This window comes from Aulonocara stuartgranti (genome assembly GCF_965226115.1).
Source record: "Aulonocara stuartgranti genome assembly, chromosome: 14".
Taxonomy (NCBI): domain Eukaryota; kingdom Metazoa; phylum Chordata; class Actinopteri; order Cichliformes; family Cichlidae; genus Aulonocara; species Aulonocara stuartgranti.
The window spans coordinates 1,770,850-1,788,575 of NC_138950.1; the positions used below are offsets into that span (position 1 = coordinate 1,770,850).

The 17,726-nt window shown below is 45.5% G+C and overlaps 1 protein-coding gene across 3 annotated transcripts; it reads right to left on the bottom strand.

Moving 5' to 3' along the window:
- Positions 1-1,052: 1,052 nt before the first annotated feature.
- Positions 1,053-14,389, bottom strand: LOC309687409 (P2Y purinoceptor 14-like). 3 transcript variants are annotated; one of them, XM_082502386.1, is made up of 4 exons: positions 13,731-14,389; positions 7,581-7,777; positions 7,220-7,479; positions 1,053-5,194 (listed from the first exon to the last, which is right to left on the bottom strand). In XM_082502386.1, exons 2-4 carry the CDS (start codon positions 7,698-7,700, stop codon positions 4,489-4,491), a joined length of 1,086 nt encoding a protein of 361 aa, XP_082358512.1. In that variant the 5' UTR covers positions 7,701-7,777; positions 13,731-14,389; the 3' UTR covers positions 1,053-4,488. The 3 variants fall into 3 exon arrangements, with proteins under 3 accessions (XP_082358512.1, XP_082358513.1, XP_082358511.1); XM_082502387.1 differs by lacking the exon at positions 13,731-14,389 and adding an exon at positions 13,377-13,665; XM_082502385.1 differs by lacking the exon at positions 13,731-14,389 and adding an exon at positions 12,771-12,899.
- Between the last annotated feature and the right edge of the window lie 3,337 nt (positions 14,390-17,726).

Here is a 17,726-nt window from a genome sequence, read left to right on the forward strand (position 1 = left end):
GCCCAGTGGGCACAGGGGCCCCTGGAACACACAGGGCAGAACCAGCAGGTGCTGGATTGATGCTGGTTGGTTGATGCTGACTGGAGCAGAGTAACACCTAGGTTTGGCTCAGACAGCAACAGTTGGGTGCAGTCCTCGGCTGACTTCTTAGCCTCCAGGGGTCCAGAGTCGACTGCGGGTTGAAACGCAGACTCTGGGGAGGCCCTGGAGAGAGTAACTGTCTCTAATTGGGTCAGCTTTTGAGAAACAAAAACAGTCTTATTGGGTGCGTCTGTTTCACACGAGTGAGAAAAGAGGACTGCTCAGCAGGCGACTGGGTTACAAAAGGCTGAAGTGACGGTGTGGCAAGAATGAAACTGGTAATGGAGCAGATGATTGAGCTATAGGTAACGGAGTAGCTAACTGGGCAGCTGAATGAGCTGACGGTTGGAGAGTAGTGAACGTGATGCAGGGGGTGGTATAGGCTCCCCCGAGCCTCTAGGGCTGGGTTTTACTAGCAGAACGAGTTCAGAAGAAACAGTCCTGCTTAGGCTTCTCTGCTCAAAGAGAGCAGGACAAAAACAGCCCGTTAAGTCTCCCTCTCTATTCTTAGATTGCAAACCCACAGCATTATTAACAGATTCAGCAGTGCACCTCAAAACTGAATTCAAACTGTCCGAGGTTAATTCTGTATCGACTCAACAGTTCTTAGCAGGCTCCAACAGAGGACGATTTCGCGGCAAGCTCCTTATGTTGCAGCCGCCGCTGCTGCAAGCTCCCGAGCTTGTAACACCTCATGAGCTTCATGCAACTGGTCCATCAGGCCCATATATTCTCCAAGCTGACGCAGATGAGAATTCCCCTCCAGGATCGCTTTGATAGCGTTAATCCCAACCGACATCACCTTAGCGTCTGTTGTGTGGGAAATCTGCTTAACCAAACATTGAATGCGGGAGAGATCACAGTCCTGGGACGAGCCCGCTGGGTCCAGGCTATGGTCGCGTCGTTCTGTCATGACTGTGTGCGGGCAGGCAGGGAGATAGGACCCAAAATGCAGGACTCAGAGGCAGACGTGAACTCAGAATACACAGCTTTATTGCTGGAGAAACGGAGCAGAAACTAAACTAAAGATACAAAAATAAACAGGCAGGCAGATGGACCACACAGCTAACGTGAGGATGCGACACAACACTGACACGAAGAAACACTGGGCTTAAATACACTGAGGAAGTTATTAAGGAATTAGAGACAGAAGGGGAACACAGCTGGGAGGAATAAGACCTAATGAGACAGGGGAACAAAGCTAGAAACACTGACATGGAAGACAGGAACATGAACCTTCAGAGTAAAACAGGAAACAAGACACACTTTACCAGGATACGGACTCGACAGAGTGAGACAGACAAGACGCTGAACCGGCAATAATAACCAAATACAACCCGAACCTTAATCGTAATGCAGAAACATACCAGCATAACTGAAACACCGACTCATAATAAAAACCAACAAAGCACCAGAGAAACATAAAGAACAATCCATCATTCAAAAATAAACCAAGACATAAGCAACTCAAGACGCTGGGTCGGTCCGACTCAGGACCGTGACGCTCTGAGACAGGATATTTCTAACTTTAGAGATGTTGCACAAATGGAAGAAAGCAGTCTTACATATTTGTTTAATATGTGCATTGAAGGACATGTCCTGGTCAAAAATGACTCCAAGGTTCCTCACAGCGTTACTGGAGGCCAAGGTAATGCCATCCAGAGTAAGAATCTGGTTAGATACCATATTTCTAAGCTTTTCAGGGCCGAGTACAATAACCTCAGTTTGATCTGAATTAAGAAGCAGAAAGTTAGCGGCCATCCAGGTCTTTATGTCTTTAAGACATTCCTGCAGTTTAACTCATTGGTGTGTGTTATCTGGCTTCATGGACAGATAGAGCTGGGTGTCATCAGCATAGCAGTGTAAATGTATGCTATGTCTTCTAATGATGCTGCCTAAGGGAAGCATGTATAATGTAAACAGAATTGGTCCTAGCACTGAACCCTGTGGAACTCCATAATTAACCTCAGTGTGTGAAGAGGACTCTCCATTTACATGAACAAACTGGAGTCTATTAGATAGATATGATACAAACCACTGCAGTGCAGTACCTGTAATACCTACAGCATGTTCTAATCGCTCTAATAGGATATTATGGTCGACAGTATCGAACGCTGCACTGAGGTCTAGCAGGACAAGCACAGAGATGAGTCCACTGTCAGAGGCCATAAGAAGATCATTTGTAACCTTCACTAAAGCTGTTTCTGTGCTGTGATGAGCTCTGAAACCTGACTGAAACTCTTCAAATAAACCTCTGCAGATGATCTGTTAGCTGTTTGACAACTACTCTTTCAAGGATGTTTGATATAAAGGAAGGTTGGAGATTGGCCTATAATTAGCTAAGACTGCTGGGTCTAGAGATGCTTTTTGAGTAAAGGTTTAACTACAGCCAGCGTGAAGGCCTGTGGTACATAGCCGATCATTAGAGATAGGTTGATCATATTTAAGATCGAAGCATTAATTAATGGCAGGACTTCTTTGAGCAGTTTTGTAGGAATGGGGTCTAAAAGACACGTTGATGGTTTGGAGGAATTATTGAAGTTAACTCAGAAAGATCAATTGGAGAAAAAGAGTCTAAATGAATACGCCACCTTACAAATCAGAGCAAAACCTGATGTTTAATAATCCACATTTCACTGTTTTACTCTTTGGTTCAGATGTGGATACTGTATTGTTCTTTCTTTGTGATTGTTTATGTTTAAGTTGTTTGTTGCTGGTTTTTAGTTTGTTTTTTGTCTTTTTGGAAGCTGACACAGTCTCTATGGAGATGGGTTTTTGGGGGGGTAGCAGGAGGAGAGAAGCTGCAGAGAGGCGTGTAAGACTGCAACTCTGCTTCCTGGTCCCAACTCTGGATAGTCATATTTTGCAGGGTTTAATAAATTTGTCCATATTTCTAGAAATGAGAGCTGCTCCATCCAAAGTGGGATGGAGGCCGTCTCTCCTAACAAGACCAGGTTTCCTCCGTACACAGAGAGCGTGATACTGTACAGCAGAGAGAGCGAACACCAAGCAAGAAGAGTGAAACAGATCATCTGTCTGCACTTTGAATACACTTAAACTCATAATTAATCTTGTTTTCATTGTTGTACTGATCATTTTCACTTAAGAAAACAGACTTTTTAATTCACACCTTCTAGGAGAATACTAACCTTTCATTTACAGTAGCTTGTATCTCAGTGCACACAGGAGTTATTCACAGTATTTGTAGCACAGAAATATAACAGCTCTGCATAGTACTGTTGGTGTGGTAGGCGTACAGTGACTGTGATGTCCTTTGGCCCAGGTTTATGTCAGAAAGGTGTGATGACACATGGAGGAAGGGCGTGGGAGGAAGAAGAGTTACAGAAAAAGCCTGTGCGTGTGTTGAAGTGCTATATTTGTTCATTTGCAAGTCAAAATTCAAACCTTTTCCTCCTGATAAAGAGGCCGAGGCTTTCCAAAGATGTTTGTAGAAAAACCCCTCTCGATGCAGTGAGTCATTGTTGCTCTGCCTGCGTCTGTGGTCTTATCACTGAGTTATCTGAAAGCTGGCGCCTGCATGAAACTGACTTTTTGGAGAGACTTGTGAAGTATCTGAATTTCAGGAGCAGGACCACGCCTCCAAACACGCTCAGGTTCTCACATATATAGGTTCCCCCAATTCTGCAAGCGGTTTGTTCTCATTTATGTGCCCCCCCCCCTTCAATTCTTTAACTTCTATTTAGTGCATTGGGATCTGTCAGGCCCGGGAGCCGCCACTGGTCCCCTTCACCTTTACCTACTAAAACGCTGTCAAACCTCAAATGAGGGGCCAGCGAGTGAAATGTTTAACGCTTGGGAACAAAACCTTATTTCAGTGTGATAAATGTATTCGATTTATTTATATCCAAAGCAGTTTGCATACAAATTGTGGCTCTGGTTCAGGTGAACAATAACATAATGTACATATTTACAGTTTTTTAAACACATGGGTTTTTATGCAGTGGTTTTACGGGTCCAGTTCACCTGAGACCAAATCGGACTGCTTCCTGTAAATGAGCTTGAGAAGAGGCTAGTTTGGACGTTTTAAAGGTACATCAGTGCAGGAGGAGGTCATAAAATGTCAAAACCTCTGAGATATGTTGGCTTGCAGTTTAGCTGTCCATCAGGGATCATTTATATTCACAGACTTAAAGAAGATAGACGATAAATAGTTGCTAAGTGATGAAATTCCTCATCTATTAAAAAATACTTCAGTGTACTGACATGACTTTTCTTAATATTTAGGCCTTTGATAGCAAACAGGAACGTTTCAGTGCAGGTCTCTGAAAAGCCCGACGTGGTACCACCCCGTGTCCTGAAACAGCTGGTCCCAGCAGGCAGCTTTGGCACATAGTTGCAGTTTTTAAAGCTCACATTCATCACAGTCGTTCGTGTGCTAGCTTAAAGCTACAGCACGCTGGTCCTTGTCGTTGGGGTGAGCGATAGCTTCCTTTTGATGGAGCTCTGCGTATCGCTGCTCCTCCTGTCTGCGTTCGCTGCGACCGTTGACACCTCTGTAGTGGCTAGTGCATTCTTGAGGCTCAACCTGGCCCGGAAGGCCTTACAGAAGATGAAGTAGATGAGCGGGTCCAGGCAAACGTTGAGAACTGACACAAAGACTGCCATTTCCTTCACGTAGAAGAAGACCTGGCTCCACGAACAGTTGCTGGTCTTGGATGTGTAGGCGTAAGGAAGACGAACCAGGTGGTAGGGGACAAAGCAGACGCAGAAGACGCTGACCAGCACCAACATGTTTCTGCGTGATCTGGCGAGCTTCTTGGACCCGATAGACGCAGGCTGCTTCTCCTGTGCCACTGAAAGCTTGCGAGAGGTTTTGTAGTAGAAGAAAACCAGGCAGACGAGGACGGTTACAAAGATGGTGGCCGAGAAGACGTGGATGATTTTGTAAAGCACATTGAGCTCTTTACTGTGCATCTCATCACAGCTCACTTTTGTTAGTGTTTCATATACCGGCTTTTCTGTTATAAGAGAGACCAGGATGTAGGAGCTCGTCACAGTGATGAGGAAGACCCAGGTTAGGATAGATGTTATCTTAGCACCTCGTACTGTCTGCAGCATGTGATTTCCCAAAGGGTGGACGATCTTCAGGTACCTGCAGGGAGGAGAGAGCTATCAGTGTGTGAGTCAAACCAACTCTTTCACCTCCTGAAAACCAAAGACTAAGCATGTTCATCCAGTGTGGACTCATGTTCTCCCAGTCTGCACTTTCCACCGTGTCTGCAGCCACTGCCTGTTGGATGATTATGCCCCAAAGAAACGCTTTAACCTATAAGCTTTACGCACAAAGACTTCCTCTTCAGGAAGGCAGGAGGAGAGGGAGCATTTCAATGAAGACAGGAAACCCTTTATTCACAGGGACATGGCTGATGATTGACATTTCAAAGTAGACTGATAACTAGATTCTAGTCTGTTCCCCCAAAATTTGAAAACTACTTCATGTCCAGAGTTGTTTGGACTCACACTGTTACCAGATCCAGATCTGTGTGATTCAAACTGGAGCCGCCTCTTATTAAACTCACTGTGACAGGGATACAGCGCTGTATGGGTTCACTGAGTCTGACAGGGGTGTGAACACGTGATCTACCGTATTTGTCGGACTATAAGGCGCGCTTAAAATCCTTTAATTTTCTCAAAAATTGACAGTATGCCTTATGTATGAATTCTGGTTGTGCTTACTGACCTCGAACAGATTCTATGTGCTACACGGCGCTCAAACATCTGTCGTAGGCAGGAGCCTGGAGGACGTGGAGGAAGCACGAAGAATGAGTTGAGTAAAGTTTGACTTATCTGACTGTTTTGTTTCGCTGAATGCGCCTTATAATCCAGTGCACCTTATGGTCCGAAAAATACGGTAATCTGGCTGTTTCAGCTTTCCTGGGTTTGGGGTTTTCCATTGGTCCGTCTCAGAGTGGGTCTAAAACTTTTCAGGTCCAGCAGTAACAGCCGAGATCGAGTGGAGATGCACCACAGTGGTTTAAGCAAAGTCAACAGTACACAAATGTTAAATGCAGATGCACCGATGGTGGTGTTTCACTACTTAAACGACCCTTTTGATGTGTGCGTGTTTGTGTAATGTGTGCAAACGTGCTGAGTCCGTGATAAACTCTGCTGTTGATTTCATTCTGCTGCTTCAGCTCTGACCACGGAGGCAGAAGTAGCATCGAGACCACATCCTTTGCTTTTCAAACACGTATGACAGTATCCTGCTGATACCTTTGTGCGGCTGCAGAGACAACACGCAGCGTCGCACTGACCGCCCTCAGGTGAACTGACAGCTGCTAGGATCAGGCTCATGTCTACATCTGTACCTGTAATTTCCTCCTGTTTAGCTGAGAAGCCAGATGAACTGTAGCCACATGAGTTCATAAAATACATGGTAGCCCTCCTAAGTGATTCACTGCTCACCTGGTGGATGTTACAAAGTCTTACGATCCACCTGGTGAGCACCGCCCCGCCCAGGATCAGGTTAGGGTTGTATTTTTGGACTCCGGGGTACCTGGAGAGGTAACGCGCAAACGCCACACTGGATTTGAACCCTACTCATGCTGCTGTGACCTAGTTCTCGGGCGATGGCACTAATCGCCGCGGCGCGCCTGCACATCGTGGACTGTTTATGGTTTTTACAAAAAGAATCTGTCATGTATGCAGGTGGCACTCAGCTCGGTGCCATGACCCGAATAAAAGCCAGACAAACGTAACCACGTTCGATTTCCTTGAAATTTAAGTTGACACAGAGTGATGACAATCATCTACCACAAGATAAGAACCCACATCCCATCGGCTGTTGGTGCGCTGAAAATGTTTACAGCAGACACAAACGTGTTACAGCCTCGGCGTCGTCATCTCGCTCAGCTTTGTTTTGGATTGTTGGGGATTTTTTGACTTTTGGCGTCTGTTTTCGTTCCCTCTCTGTTCCCTGTTTTTTGTGGTTTTTTGTAGTTTTCTTTCTGTCCTTTGAGATTGTCTCCACCTGTCCTCTGTTCCCTGCTGGGTCTCATCTGATTATTTAAAGTCCTCTCTTCTCTCTAACGCCTGTTTTTTCCCTGCTTTCGCATGTTTGCCTCAGTTGTGTGCAGTTCTTTGTCGGACCCCTGGAGTGTCCTGATTACGTTCCCACCTGTTAGCAGCGATGAAGCCCATGAACATGATGCTGGCGTACATGTTCAGGTAGAAGGCCGAGGCACCGAAGTTGCAGTAGACCTTGCGGATGATCTCAGACTTAATGTTGGCGTACTTCATAATTCGCAAAGGGAGGCAGAGGCTGATGAGGAAGTCGGCCGCTGCCAGGTTCTTCAGGAAGAGGGTGACGCTGGACACGTGCCGCTGACCCCTGAAGAAGTAAACGTTCAGGGTGAAACCGTTGAGGAACAAACCGACCTGCAGACACGGGAGGGACAGGAAGGAGGTTTGCATCATTTAGTCAAAGTTTAATATTTATTTTCTGCCACATCATGAAGACAGAGAGGACAGCGACTCACTAGAAACACCAGGGTGTAGATCACCATGAAGAAGATGTGGGCTGAGGTGTCCTGGATGTCTTCATAACAGCTGGAGTTACTGTTGTTGTTTCCGGAGGGGTCGAAGGTCGAAGCTGCCATGTTTCCAGGTCTGGAAAGACCAACCCGGGTTAGACGGCGGTTAAAACAGAGACGGTCACCACGGGAACTGCTGAAGGCTAAAAGGGAAGTGGTACAACACATGGTTACCAATCGTGCCTTTTTCAGGAGGCTGCTGCTCTCACGCCACCTGAACAAATGTGATGCTAAATAAGAGGAAGCTTTTAGTAATAACCAAAACAAAAACTTGTGGTGAAAGGCGGCGAAAATCACAGACGGCCAAAGAAACTGGATATTTAAAAACAGCAACAACGCTGATGCAGAGGAAACAGAGGTAACTGGGATTTTTCTAATACAGACCTCCATCCAGACCAGATTCAAACATGTGAACATAAATCACACCGTGAACAGCAAACGGATACAAAGAGAAACTCAAACTATATGCATGCTGAACAGGTGAGGAGAAGCTGACCTGCTGTAATGATATTTCATCATTTAAGCCATATTCACACAGGACAGCTCCTTCCTCCCTGCAGCCGTCAGACTGTACCAACAAACACAGATGTTTACATCTGCGCTGCAACTTGCACTATTTTATCAACCGATTCACACTACAACCAGGGTTTGCCTCTTAACTGTATTTAATTTTATTTTATTTAATAAGGGTGCAGGACTCTGTTTTTGGTAACCATCGCCCTCGATGTAAATATGTAAAAACTGTGTATGTTTCTGTCCTGTGTCTTGTGTACTGTTTGTTTGTATTTGTGTCTTTCTGGCTGCTGTGACACCCACATTTCCCCCCAATTAAAGGATGATTCTATTCTATTCTATTCTATTCTAACATTGTTTTAATTCCATATTAACATGCCCACACACGCTTTTTTCTAACATTTGCAGATACTTATGTTAATATTTGACACCAGGTCTTATTTTTGTGCTCAATAGTGATGACATCACTCGACCGCGCCTGTGATTAGAAAGAATGATGCTATGATGCCGTCTGGGGCGGCGACTCTACGCCACGCACTGTGTGGATGTGGAGAAACGTGCTGTGGTCGTCCCGTAAACTCCTGCGTCACACATCAGCGACGCTCTTTTCACCTCTAAAAGGTCACTGAGGGTTTTTTTATTTACAACATGATTAATGTGACGTTTCTGTTTGACCTGAATCTGATTTTTTACCTTATCATGTTTATTTATATCAAACCATTTTTAAATCCTGTGGAGGTGCGGCTCAGATTCTCACCACAGCCCAAAACAGTCACATCATCAGCAAATGAAAGTCACTTTAGAAAACCTTGTAAATATCATTGATGTGTGTCATAACCCGTGTGGTAAACACAGAGTGGACGTGTTTCCAGAACCACAGATTTGTTTCCTTCGGTGTAATTTCTCATCTCTTCTGTGAGATGTGTTGGCGGTTGCGTTGTACACCTGACACACCTGCACAGTGACACAATGGTCTGTCACTGCAGTTTTTCTGCGCTGCAAACAGGACAGCTGACAGCAGCAGCTGCGTTACTGCACTCGTCTCTGTCAAAGTCAGCAACATGTGGCGTGATGATGATCATTAAATCACCTGTGCCTCTCACAGAGCAGCGCGTCTCCTCCTGACGATCACAGCGGCTCAGACTTTCCTCCCGGAGGAGGAGGAGGAGGGCTGTCGGTCTGATCTCCTCATCGATGCGACGATATGTGACCTCACAGAACCGATCGCTCTTATCTTTTCATCGGCCCGTCTCTTCACAGGTCAGAGACGCAGGAAGGATCCTGCTAGACTGCGTTGACCTACTTACTATCATGAGCTTATCTGACCTCAGATCAGCACCCGTCTGTGCTTTTATTGCACAGTGTTTGTTTCATGTGTTCCACTTTTTTAATGATGTTGTTGTTACTGAAGCGGAAAGATCACTGCATTCACACGATGACGGGCAGGTGTGGGAAGTTTCGTGAACCTAAACAGAAGCCGGCTCATCTTCATAGCCTGACCCCGATCACTGACAGCATCGTAACCAAGGCCTCCTCCTCCACACGTTCCATCTTCTGTCCTTACAGGTCGTTACGTCTGCAAAGCCCCGGCCCGATAAACCAGGACCAACATATGTCAGGGTAAAGCCCAGGAGCCGCCATGAGGCCAGAGGAAGTCCCGCTCTGCCTGCTTCTACTGGCCTTCACCACGGCTCTGAATCCTAAACCTCACACAGTCACGTTTGCTGTGTGGCAGGCAGGAGAGTGGACCCAAATGCAGGACTCACAGGACACAGAGGAACTGAAGGAGGCAGCTTTCACTGCGCTGTGAAAAACTCAAATACAGGAAACAAGAAACAAAGCATAACAACTAGAAGCTGGTAAACCAAGGCCACAGGAAACGAGGACCACGGAGGAAACACACAGGAGACGTACGACACGACAAAGGAGAACACAGCGCTGAAATACACAAGGGAGCAGGAACCGGAAACAGGAGGGAAGCACAGCTGGGACTAATCACACATAATAAGACGAGGGGAAGCAAAGCTAGATACACTGACATGAGACTTTCAAAGTAAAACAGGGAACACAAGACTATCAAAGACACTGACGAGAGCTGAGACATAGAGACACGACGGTCTGAGGAGACAGAGGGACTCTACGAGGGACACAGGGAAGACAAACAGAAACTGAGACTGTAACACAAGCAGAACCAAAACCATGAAAAAGAATGAAAGAGAAAATAAATTAACCACAAACCACAAACACTGAGTCAGAACACTCAGGACCATGACACACAAGTCTGATATGAACCTGTGAGGGCTGCAGAGCAAACACCACGGCAACAGGCAGCCCCGTATCATCATCATCATCATCATTATTCTAGAAGAAGGGATGATTGATTTCTCCACAGAGGTCTCCCTCCCTCTCTGAGCAGCTAATATAAAATCAGCTGATGCTGAGGTTTCACTCGTGTGACTGAGAGGACCGGCGGGCCCACACCCCCTCTTAAACTCTGCAGACCTTCACACACTCGAAATCTGAGCTGATGTTTCACGCCTGTTGATGTGGCCGTTCACACCGACTGTGCAATTTTGCAGGAGGAACGTGAAACCAAACTTGAGTCTTCAGAGACGAACAAACACATCTGACCAATCAGGTCACTGCATTTGGCAGCAAATCAAAAGCCCATACTGAGTACAGCAGAAACAGGGAAATAAGCGAGTTTGACCTCAGACAAACGACTGCACGCTGCTCTCAAACTAGTTATCAGTTTCATCGCTCGCTGTCCACAATCGTTTTTTCCACAGTGGGGTTTTTTAGGAAAATGTTCAGCGAGTGTATGTAAGTCGATACGTTTCCATTTGAAGAATTCAGCCTGTAGTCTACGCTCTGACCGAGGCGTTGGCCTCACGGATGTCGATGTGGGCTTCGTGCTGTCGGCCTGTTTATCGCTCTGACTTCACTGCTCTGTTAAACGAGGGCTTTGGGTCCTGTGCGTGGCCCTGAGGGCTGAAACGCTCGTGTCTGTGCGACAGGTCGATGCCGTTTTCTGTTTCTAATCGCACAGGTGACCCTGCAGGACTTTCAAACTAAGGCTGAAACAGCAGACGCCATCATCTGCAGGGTTGGGGCTGTTGTTTTCCTTACAGGTGTTTCCAGTTCAGGTATGTGTGGTCATGTGACGCAGCTGTTGGCAAACATGCAGAACTCGCCCTGTTTGTCCCTCCACGCTAACGTTTGTATTTGAACACACAGTGGCTTTAAAGTAAATGAAACCTCAATCTGTTTGTGATTGTGACTGCAGATATTTCCAGCTCTGACGTTTCTCTCCTGACCAATCAGCTCAGTGCTCTCTCTGCTCTGTTACATCAGCACCGCGAAGCTGCAGCTTGTGGTCACAGCGGCTTAGTTACAACAGTGCGACCCAGTTACAGAGAAACAGCAGCCACCGCTTATCGAAACTTCATGAGAATCTTTTTATTGGAAAAGAAAACATTGTTTAAAAAACTATTTCCAGATGTGACACATCAGCAGCAAAGTTTCACACACAGAGAGGGTCTATTTTCTCTGGTGAAACCTCGTTCTGATAGTCACTAATCAGATCATCATCCATTGGACGTAAAACGTACAGCTTATTGCACCAGCAGCATCTGCTCTTATATAACTATCATTAGCTTACAGCTTTAAGTGTTTAAGGTCTGTGCTAACTAAAAATAAAGACAAGATGATAGTTTATTAAATTTTAATGAAGTTTGCAGATTGTTTCGGTGAAGTTTAATAAACTCCTTGCTATCTAAACTATAACAGGACACCGGAGTATATTCTGGAGCATCTCACACTTCTGATAATCAGCTGTCTGCTTGATGTTTATTCAGCTGTGTAAAAACTATAACTTTAATCTCAGCCAAACTGATTTACTCAGGAACAAATAAAATACTAAAAAAAGCCAAACAATAACATTTTTAAGTTATCTAAGTGACTCATATATCATGTTTAACCTGAGTAGCGAAAGACGGCGGTGGGTTTGAAAACAATTTGCCGGGAGTCCGGTGTTCTCACGGCGCTAGTGACCTAGCCCCCGGCTAACTATCGAGCTAGTGGGTAACAGACGTCTCTGAAAACGTCGGAGCGCTTTTGAAAATATGTGGTGTCCTGATAAACTGAGCAGATATTTGAGGTTTACACAGCTACATTCTCGCCTGAAAATATGTTAAACGTTTATTTTGTGACCCAGAAAGAATAATAAGAGTAATATTAAAACTAACTAGCTGCCGCCATTGTTGGAAGCTGCGCTATGAATTCTGAGACACAGTTTCTTCTTCTTTGTGGTTTAACGGCAGCTGGCATCCTTGTACATGCAGTGCTGCCATCTTCTGTTTCAGTCCGTTATTACACTCTTAAATCCTGCCACTTATTCCTGCGTCTTTTGGGATCTTACAAAGCTTCAAACGACGCGTCGACGATTTTGATAGTCGACTAATCGTGGCAGCCCTAGTCACAACGCTGCGTCGCCACCGGTAATGTCTCCCAGAAGACTCACTGACATGTCACTGACAACTAAACCTGTCCTCAAACATCACTGTGGTGTCTGTGTGTGGTCGACAGGGAGGATTTGTGCTTCAGCAGGAATCTACGCCGTACCTGCGTGAATCCGTCTGCACCTCACGAGAGATGCAGGTACACGTTGGGTCGACGCAGCCCGCAGACCATCCACACTCCGCTGCATTTCCAGCTACTTTTTCAACCACAGATTTCAAATGTCAGTGAGAGGTCAACAATCATGGTCTCAATATTAGAAATACTCATCACAGCATCAGTATAAGGACGTCAGCCCATTCCCAGAGGGAGATCAGACTGTCGGTATGGACGTGAGGGAAAAACAACAAAGTGGAAAATCCTGAGGGACAAATGTTTGACCACGAAAATAACCAAGTACAAGACGTCCCAGCGTTTCATGTTTTTGTTGCACATTAAACACCAGCACGAGTAGAAATGGCAACCGTGATGTCGGCCACACTCGGTGCCGAAGTGCAGATCAGGCCCGACAAGCGGACGATGGGAGGAGGTCGAGGGTTGCTGTGGTGACCAGTAAAAAGAGCGTTGCGTCAATCTGCCACAAATTCACATCAACTGGCCTCATCATCAAAGAGCTGCGGTGCAGTCCGCCATATTAGAAGCTTTCAGTGAGCAAACAGCGTGTAGGGTATAAATCACACCCAGACGGCGTGATGCCTCGCATCCACTTACTCCAGCACACGTGTCTCCAGACCGGGGAGGGGGGCGCCAGAGAGCCCTGATGGGACCCTCACAGCCACGGGGACACCTCGCAGCTAAAACGCTCACATCCATGGTTCTCATTAATGATGGACAGCAGAGGAAAGCAGATGTTTGGATGTTTGCACCTCTGTGCAGCCTGCAGGCCAGGAACCACTGAACCACATTAAAGATGCCACCTGTGAGACACAAGCTTGTGCGCGCCGCGAGCAGTGAAACTAATACCAACAGGTTCTGTGTAAATATAGCTGCTAATCACAGCGTTTAAAGGCCAGACATGTGACATGTAAGCATATCGGTGAGGTGGGGTAGAAACAGCAGGCTTACCTGCAGCACTGTCCCGTCTGCGCGTCTTCACGGAGAATCTGTGAGAAACCCTTTATGACTTCCTTCTGCACAGTTTATATGAGCAAGGCCAGGCCACACAGAGAGAGGGAGGGCGGTGGAGGAAGCTGGTGGTTGCTGCTGTGCTGACGTCCTGCATGCAGCACCGTTCCTCATTTGCAAGTCAAAAACACACACCTATTTTTACCAGGAAGTTTTCATTTTTCCAGAGAACTTTATTTGAAAGAGCTTTGCTCTGAGCGGGTCTGTTGTGTGCGACACTGATCCTCTGAAAACAACAGCTGCTGGAAACAGACTCAGTCAGACACACAACCCAGAACCAGCAGGTAAACGCGGCTAAAGGTTAACCAGCAAGCTTTAACACAGATCAGAGTCGACTCGTAAATGTCCCGTGACTCACAGTGTTCGTGTTTTCTTATTTTCAATCTGCAAACTTAATTCTGTTTCTATTCGGCTTACACGAGTGTTGAGTGTGAGCTGGGAGTGCCTGTCAGTTATTCAAAGCCGGTTCTGGGTCCAGCACATGTGTCAGAGGAAGCGCGACATGTCGCTGCTTGTTGAAGGTTTCTGGTTTTTAGCAGCAGAGTGAGCGCGTGCTGTGTTTTAAACACACAGCGCTGCGTCATGTGATGCATTCACCTGTTTTAAAGGATTACGGTTTGGTTTCAGGTCTTGGAGCTTCCTGGAGAACCTGCTGCAGATTCCAGACTGATGGTGTTGCTATGCTGGCCTTCAGCCCAGGAGGATCTGATTAGGAAATGAACTTGATGGCTGAATACCCATAATGCTCCTCCCTGTGAGACATACGAGCTGTGCAAACAGACACTAGTGCAGGACGGTGAAACCACAGAGTGTAGATCAGATTTCTGGTTTTAAATTATATTAGGAAGTGCTGAAGGCTGGTGCGAGTCCAGAGTTTACATCTGCTTTTGCAGCAGCTTACTGGACTCAGTGTTTTCTCTCTGTATCTAATTACAGACTGGTTCAGATTTCACAGCTGTTTTGGACTCGTATCTGCTTCATCCTGTTTTCAGATTCCCTCAGACTGGTGTGGAACTTTGGGATGGTTTCACATCCTGTTTTGGAGCATCTGCGATGACTTGCCACCGTGGCCACACCGGCCCTCTGTTTGTATTCCCAGGCTGACTCCAGGGCTCAGTGTGTTTTTGTTTTGTTTTGTTTGTTTGTTTTTCGTTGTTTCCAGTTCGTTTGTACTGTTTCCAGTTTAGCCTCACTTTGGCACAGATTTTGGACCAAACTGAAGTGATCGGCAGCAATCTCCCACACCAGCCTATTAACCAACCAAAGACCCAGACAGACTTTTAATTCATTTGAAAGCCTGATGCTTAGCCTCGTCCACCCCAGCTGTAAAACTCAGAAACCAGTCTTACTTGTTATCATCTATCGTCCACCTGGGCCTTACACAGAGTTTCTGTCTGATTTCTCAGACTTTATATCTGATTTAGTTCTCAGCTCAGATAAAATAATTATTGTGGGTGATTAGACTCAATTGGATTTTCTCAAAATGTAAAATCACACTGGAGATCACAGGTGTCGAACTCCAGGCCTCGGGGGCCAGTGTCCTGCAGGTTTTAGATGCGTCCTTGAACCAACACAGCTGATTTAAATGGATAAATGACCTCCTCAACATGTCCTGAAGTTCTCCAGAGGCCTGGCAATGAACTAATCATCTGATTCAGGTGTGCTGACCCAGAGATCTAAAACCTGCAGGACACCGCAGGGACCCCTGATCTAGATCTTGTTTTAACATACGGCAAAGAAACTGAACATTTAACAGTGTTTCCTGAAAACCCTCTCCTGTCTGATCATTTCCTGATAACATTTACCTCCTCACTACGTACGACTCTGGATACTGTAGCTCCTGTGAAAACTAAGGTCTCTAATCAGAAGTACCTGACTCCGTGGTATAATTCTCAAACACGTACCCTAAAGCAGATGACTCGTAAGCTGGAGAGGAAATGGCGTGTCACAAATTTAGAGGATCATCATTTAGCCTGGAGAAATAGTTTGCTGCTTTATAAGAAAGCCCTCCACAAAGCCAGAACATCTTACTATTCATCACTGATTGAAGAAAATAAGAACAACTCTATGTTTGCTGTTATGGTCTACAGGCCTTTTAGGGTCACAGCTTTAAACCTTTACTCAAAAAGCATCTCTAGACCCAGCAGTCTTAGCTAATTATAGGCCAATCTCCAACCTTCCTTTATATCAAACATCCTTGAAAGAGTAGTTGTCAAACAGCTAACAGATCATCTGCAGAGGCTTATTTGAAGAGTTTCAGTCAGGTTTCAGAGCTCATCACAGCACAGAAACAGCTTTAGTGAAGGTTACAAATGATCTTCTTATGGCCTCTGACAGTGGACTCATCTCTGTGCTTGTCCTGCTAGACCTCAGTGCAGCGTTCGATACTGTCGACCATAATATCCTATTAGAGCGATTAGAACATGCTGTAGGTATTACAGGTACTGTGCTGCAGTGGTTTGTATCATATCTATCTAATAGACTCCAGTTTGTGCATGTAAATGGAGAGTCCTCTTCACACACTGAGGTTAATTATGGAGTTCCACAGGGTTCAGTGCTAGGACCAATTCTGTTTACATTATACATGCTTCCCTTAGGCAGTATCATTAGAAGACATAGCATACATTTACACTGCTATGCAGATGACACCCAGCTCTATCTGTCCATGAAGCCAGATAACACACACCAATGAGTTAAACTGCAGGAATGTCTTAAAGACATAAAGACCTGGATGGCCGCTAACTTTCTGCTTCTTAATTCAGATCAAACTGAGGTTATTGTACTCAGCCCTGAAAAGCTTAGAAATATGGTATCTAAGCAGATGCTTACTCTGGATGGCATTACCTTGGCCTCCAGTAACGCTGTGAGGAACCTTGGAGTCATTTTTGACCAGGACATGTCCTTCAACGCACATATTAAACAAATATGTAAGACTGCGTTCTTCCATTTGTGCAACATCTCTAAAGTTAGAAATATCCTGTCTCAGAGTGACGCTGAAAAACTAGTTCATGCATTTATTATGAATCCCCCCTTTAGTTACGCTGCAGTAGATCTAGGCTGCTTGTCCTATAGGAGATTCCCATGATGCACTGAGTGTTTCTTGTTTATTCACTTCATTTTTCTACACCTCTCTGCATTGTGTTATCATTAGTTATTATTAACCTCTGTCTCTCTTCCACAGGATGTCTTTATCCTGTCTTCCTTCTCTCACCCCAACCAATCGCAGCAGATGGCCCCGCCCCTCCCTGAGCCTGGTTCTGCCGGAGGTTTCTTCCTGTTAAAAGGGAGTTTTTCCTTCCCACTGTCGCCAAAGTGCTGCTCACAGGGGGTCATATGATTGTTGAGGTGTTCTCTGTATTTGTACTAATATAGGGTCTTTAACTTACAATTTAAAGGCATTAATGAAACTGTTGTTGTGATTTGGCGGTGTATAAATAAAACTGAATTGAATAGTGATAGGTTTGATACCATCAAACAGACGAGGGGGAAGACCAGGTTACTGAGAAGTGCTTATGGGTATAATAATCTGTTCCCACCATCACGTCCACCTTGCTGCCACAATGAATGCCTGGTTTCAGATTAAAAGATGCTGATTTTTTTCTCTTTTCCAAAGAAGAGAGGAAAGAGTTTTAAATAGATCTCGTCTTCCGTTCACAGATGGGAGAGCCTGACTGTTACCCTATCAGCCTGATCTCTGCGCAGCACAGAGGGAAATATTCAAACTGCCTCAGGCTGGCTTGTCTCTGCTCTGGAGGGCAAACTGTCAGGACATGTTTTTGGAATAACGATCATGAAGAAATCTTTCTACGGGGATTCTCCCAGACTGAGTCAGGACTCGGTGGGTGCATGTGGAGGCAGCCTAAGATCGGTTGTAGAGGTGCAGCGGAGAAAAGGCTCGCTTTAAGATAAATCTGATTATTAAAGGTAGATTTTCCA

Bases quoted from the DNA above. Each gene is read 5' to 3' on its own strand.
- LOC309687409 (XM_082502385.1), bottom strand. From the start codon at position 12,855: ATGCAGCGGAGTGTGGATGGTCTGCGGGCTGCGTCGACCCAACGTGTA. The intron at 7,778-12,770 runs GTACGGCGTAGA...CTTCCCTTTTAG, and splicing joins GTGCAGACGGATTCACGCAG to CCTTCAGCAGTTCCCGTGGT. The intron at 7,480-7,580 runs GTGAGTCGCTGT...CCGTGTCTGCAG, and splicing joins TCTACACCCTGGTGTTTCTA to GTCGGTTTGTTCCTCAACGG.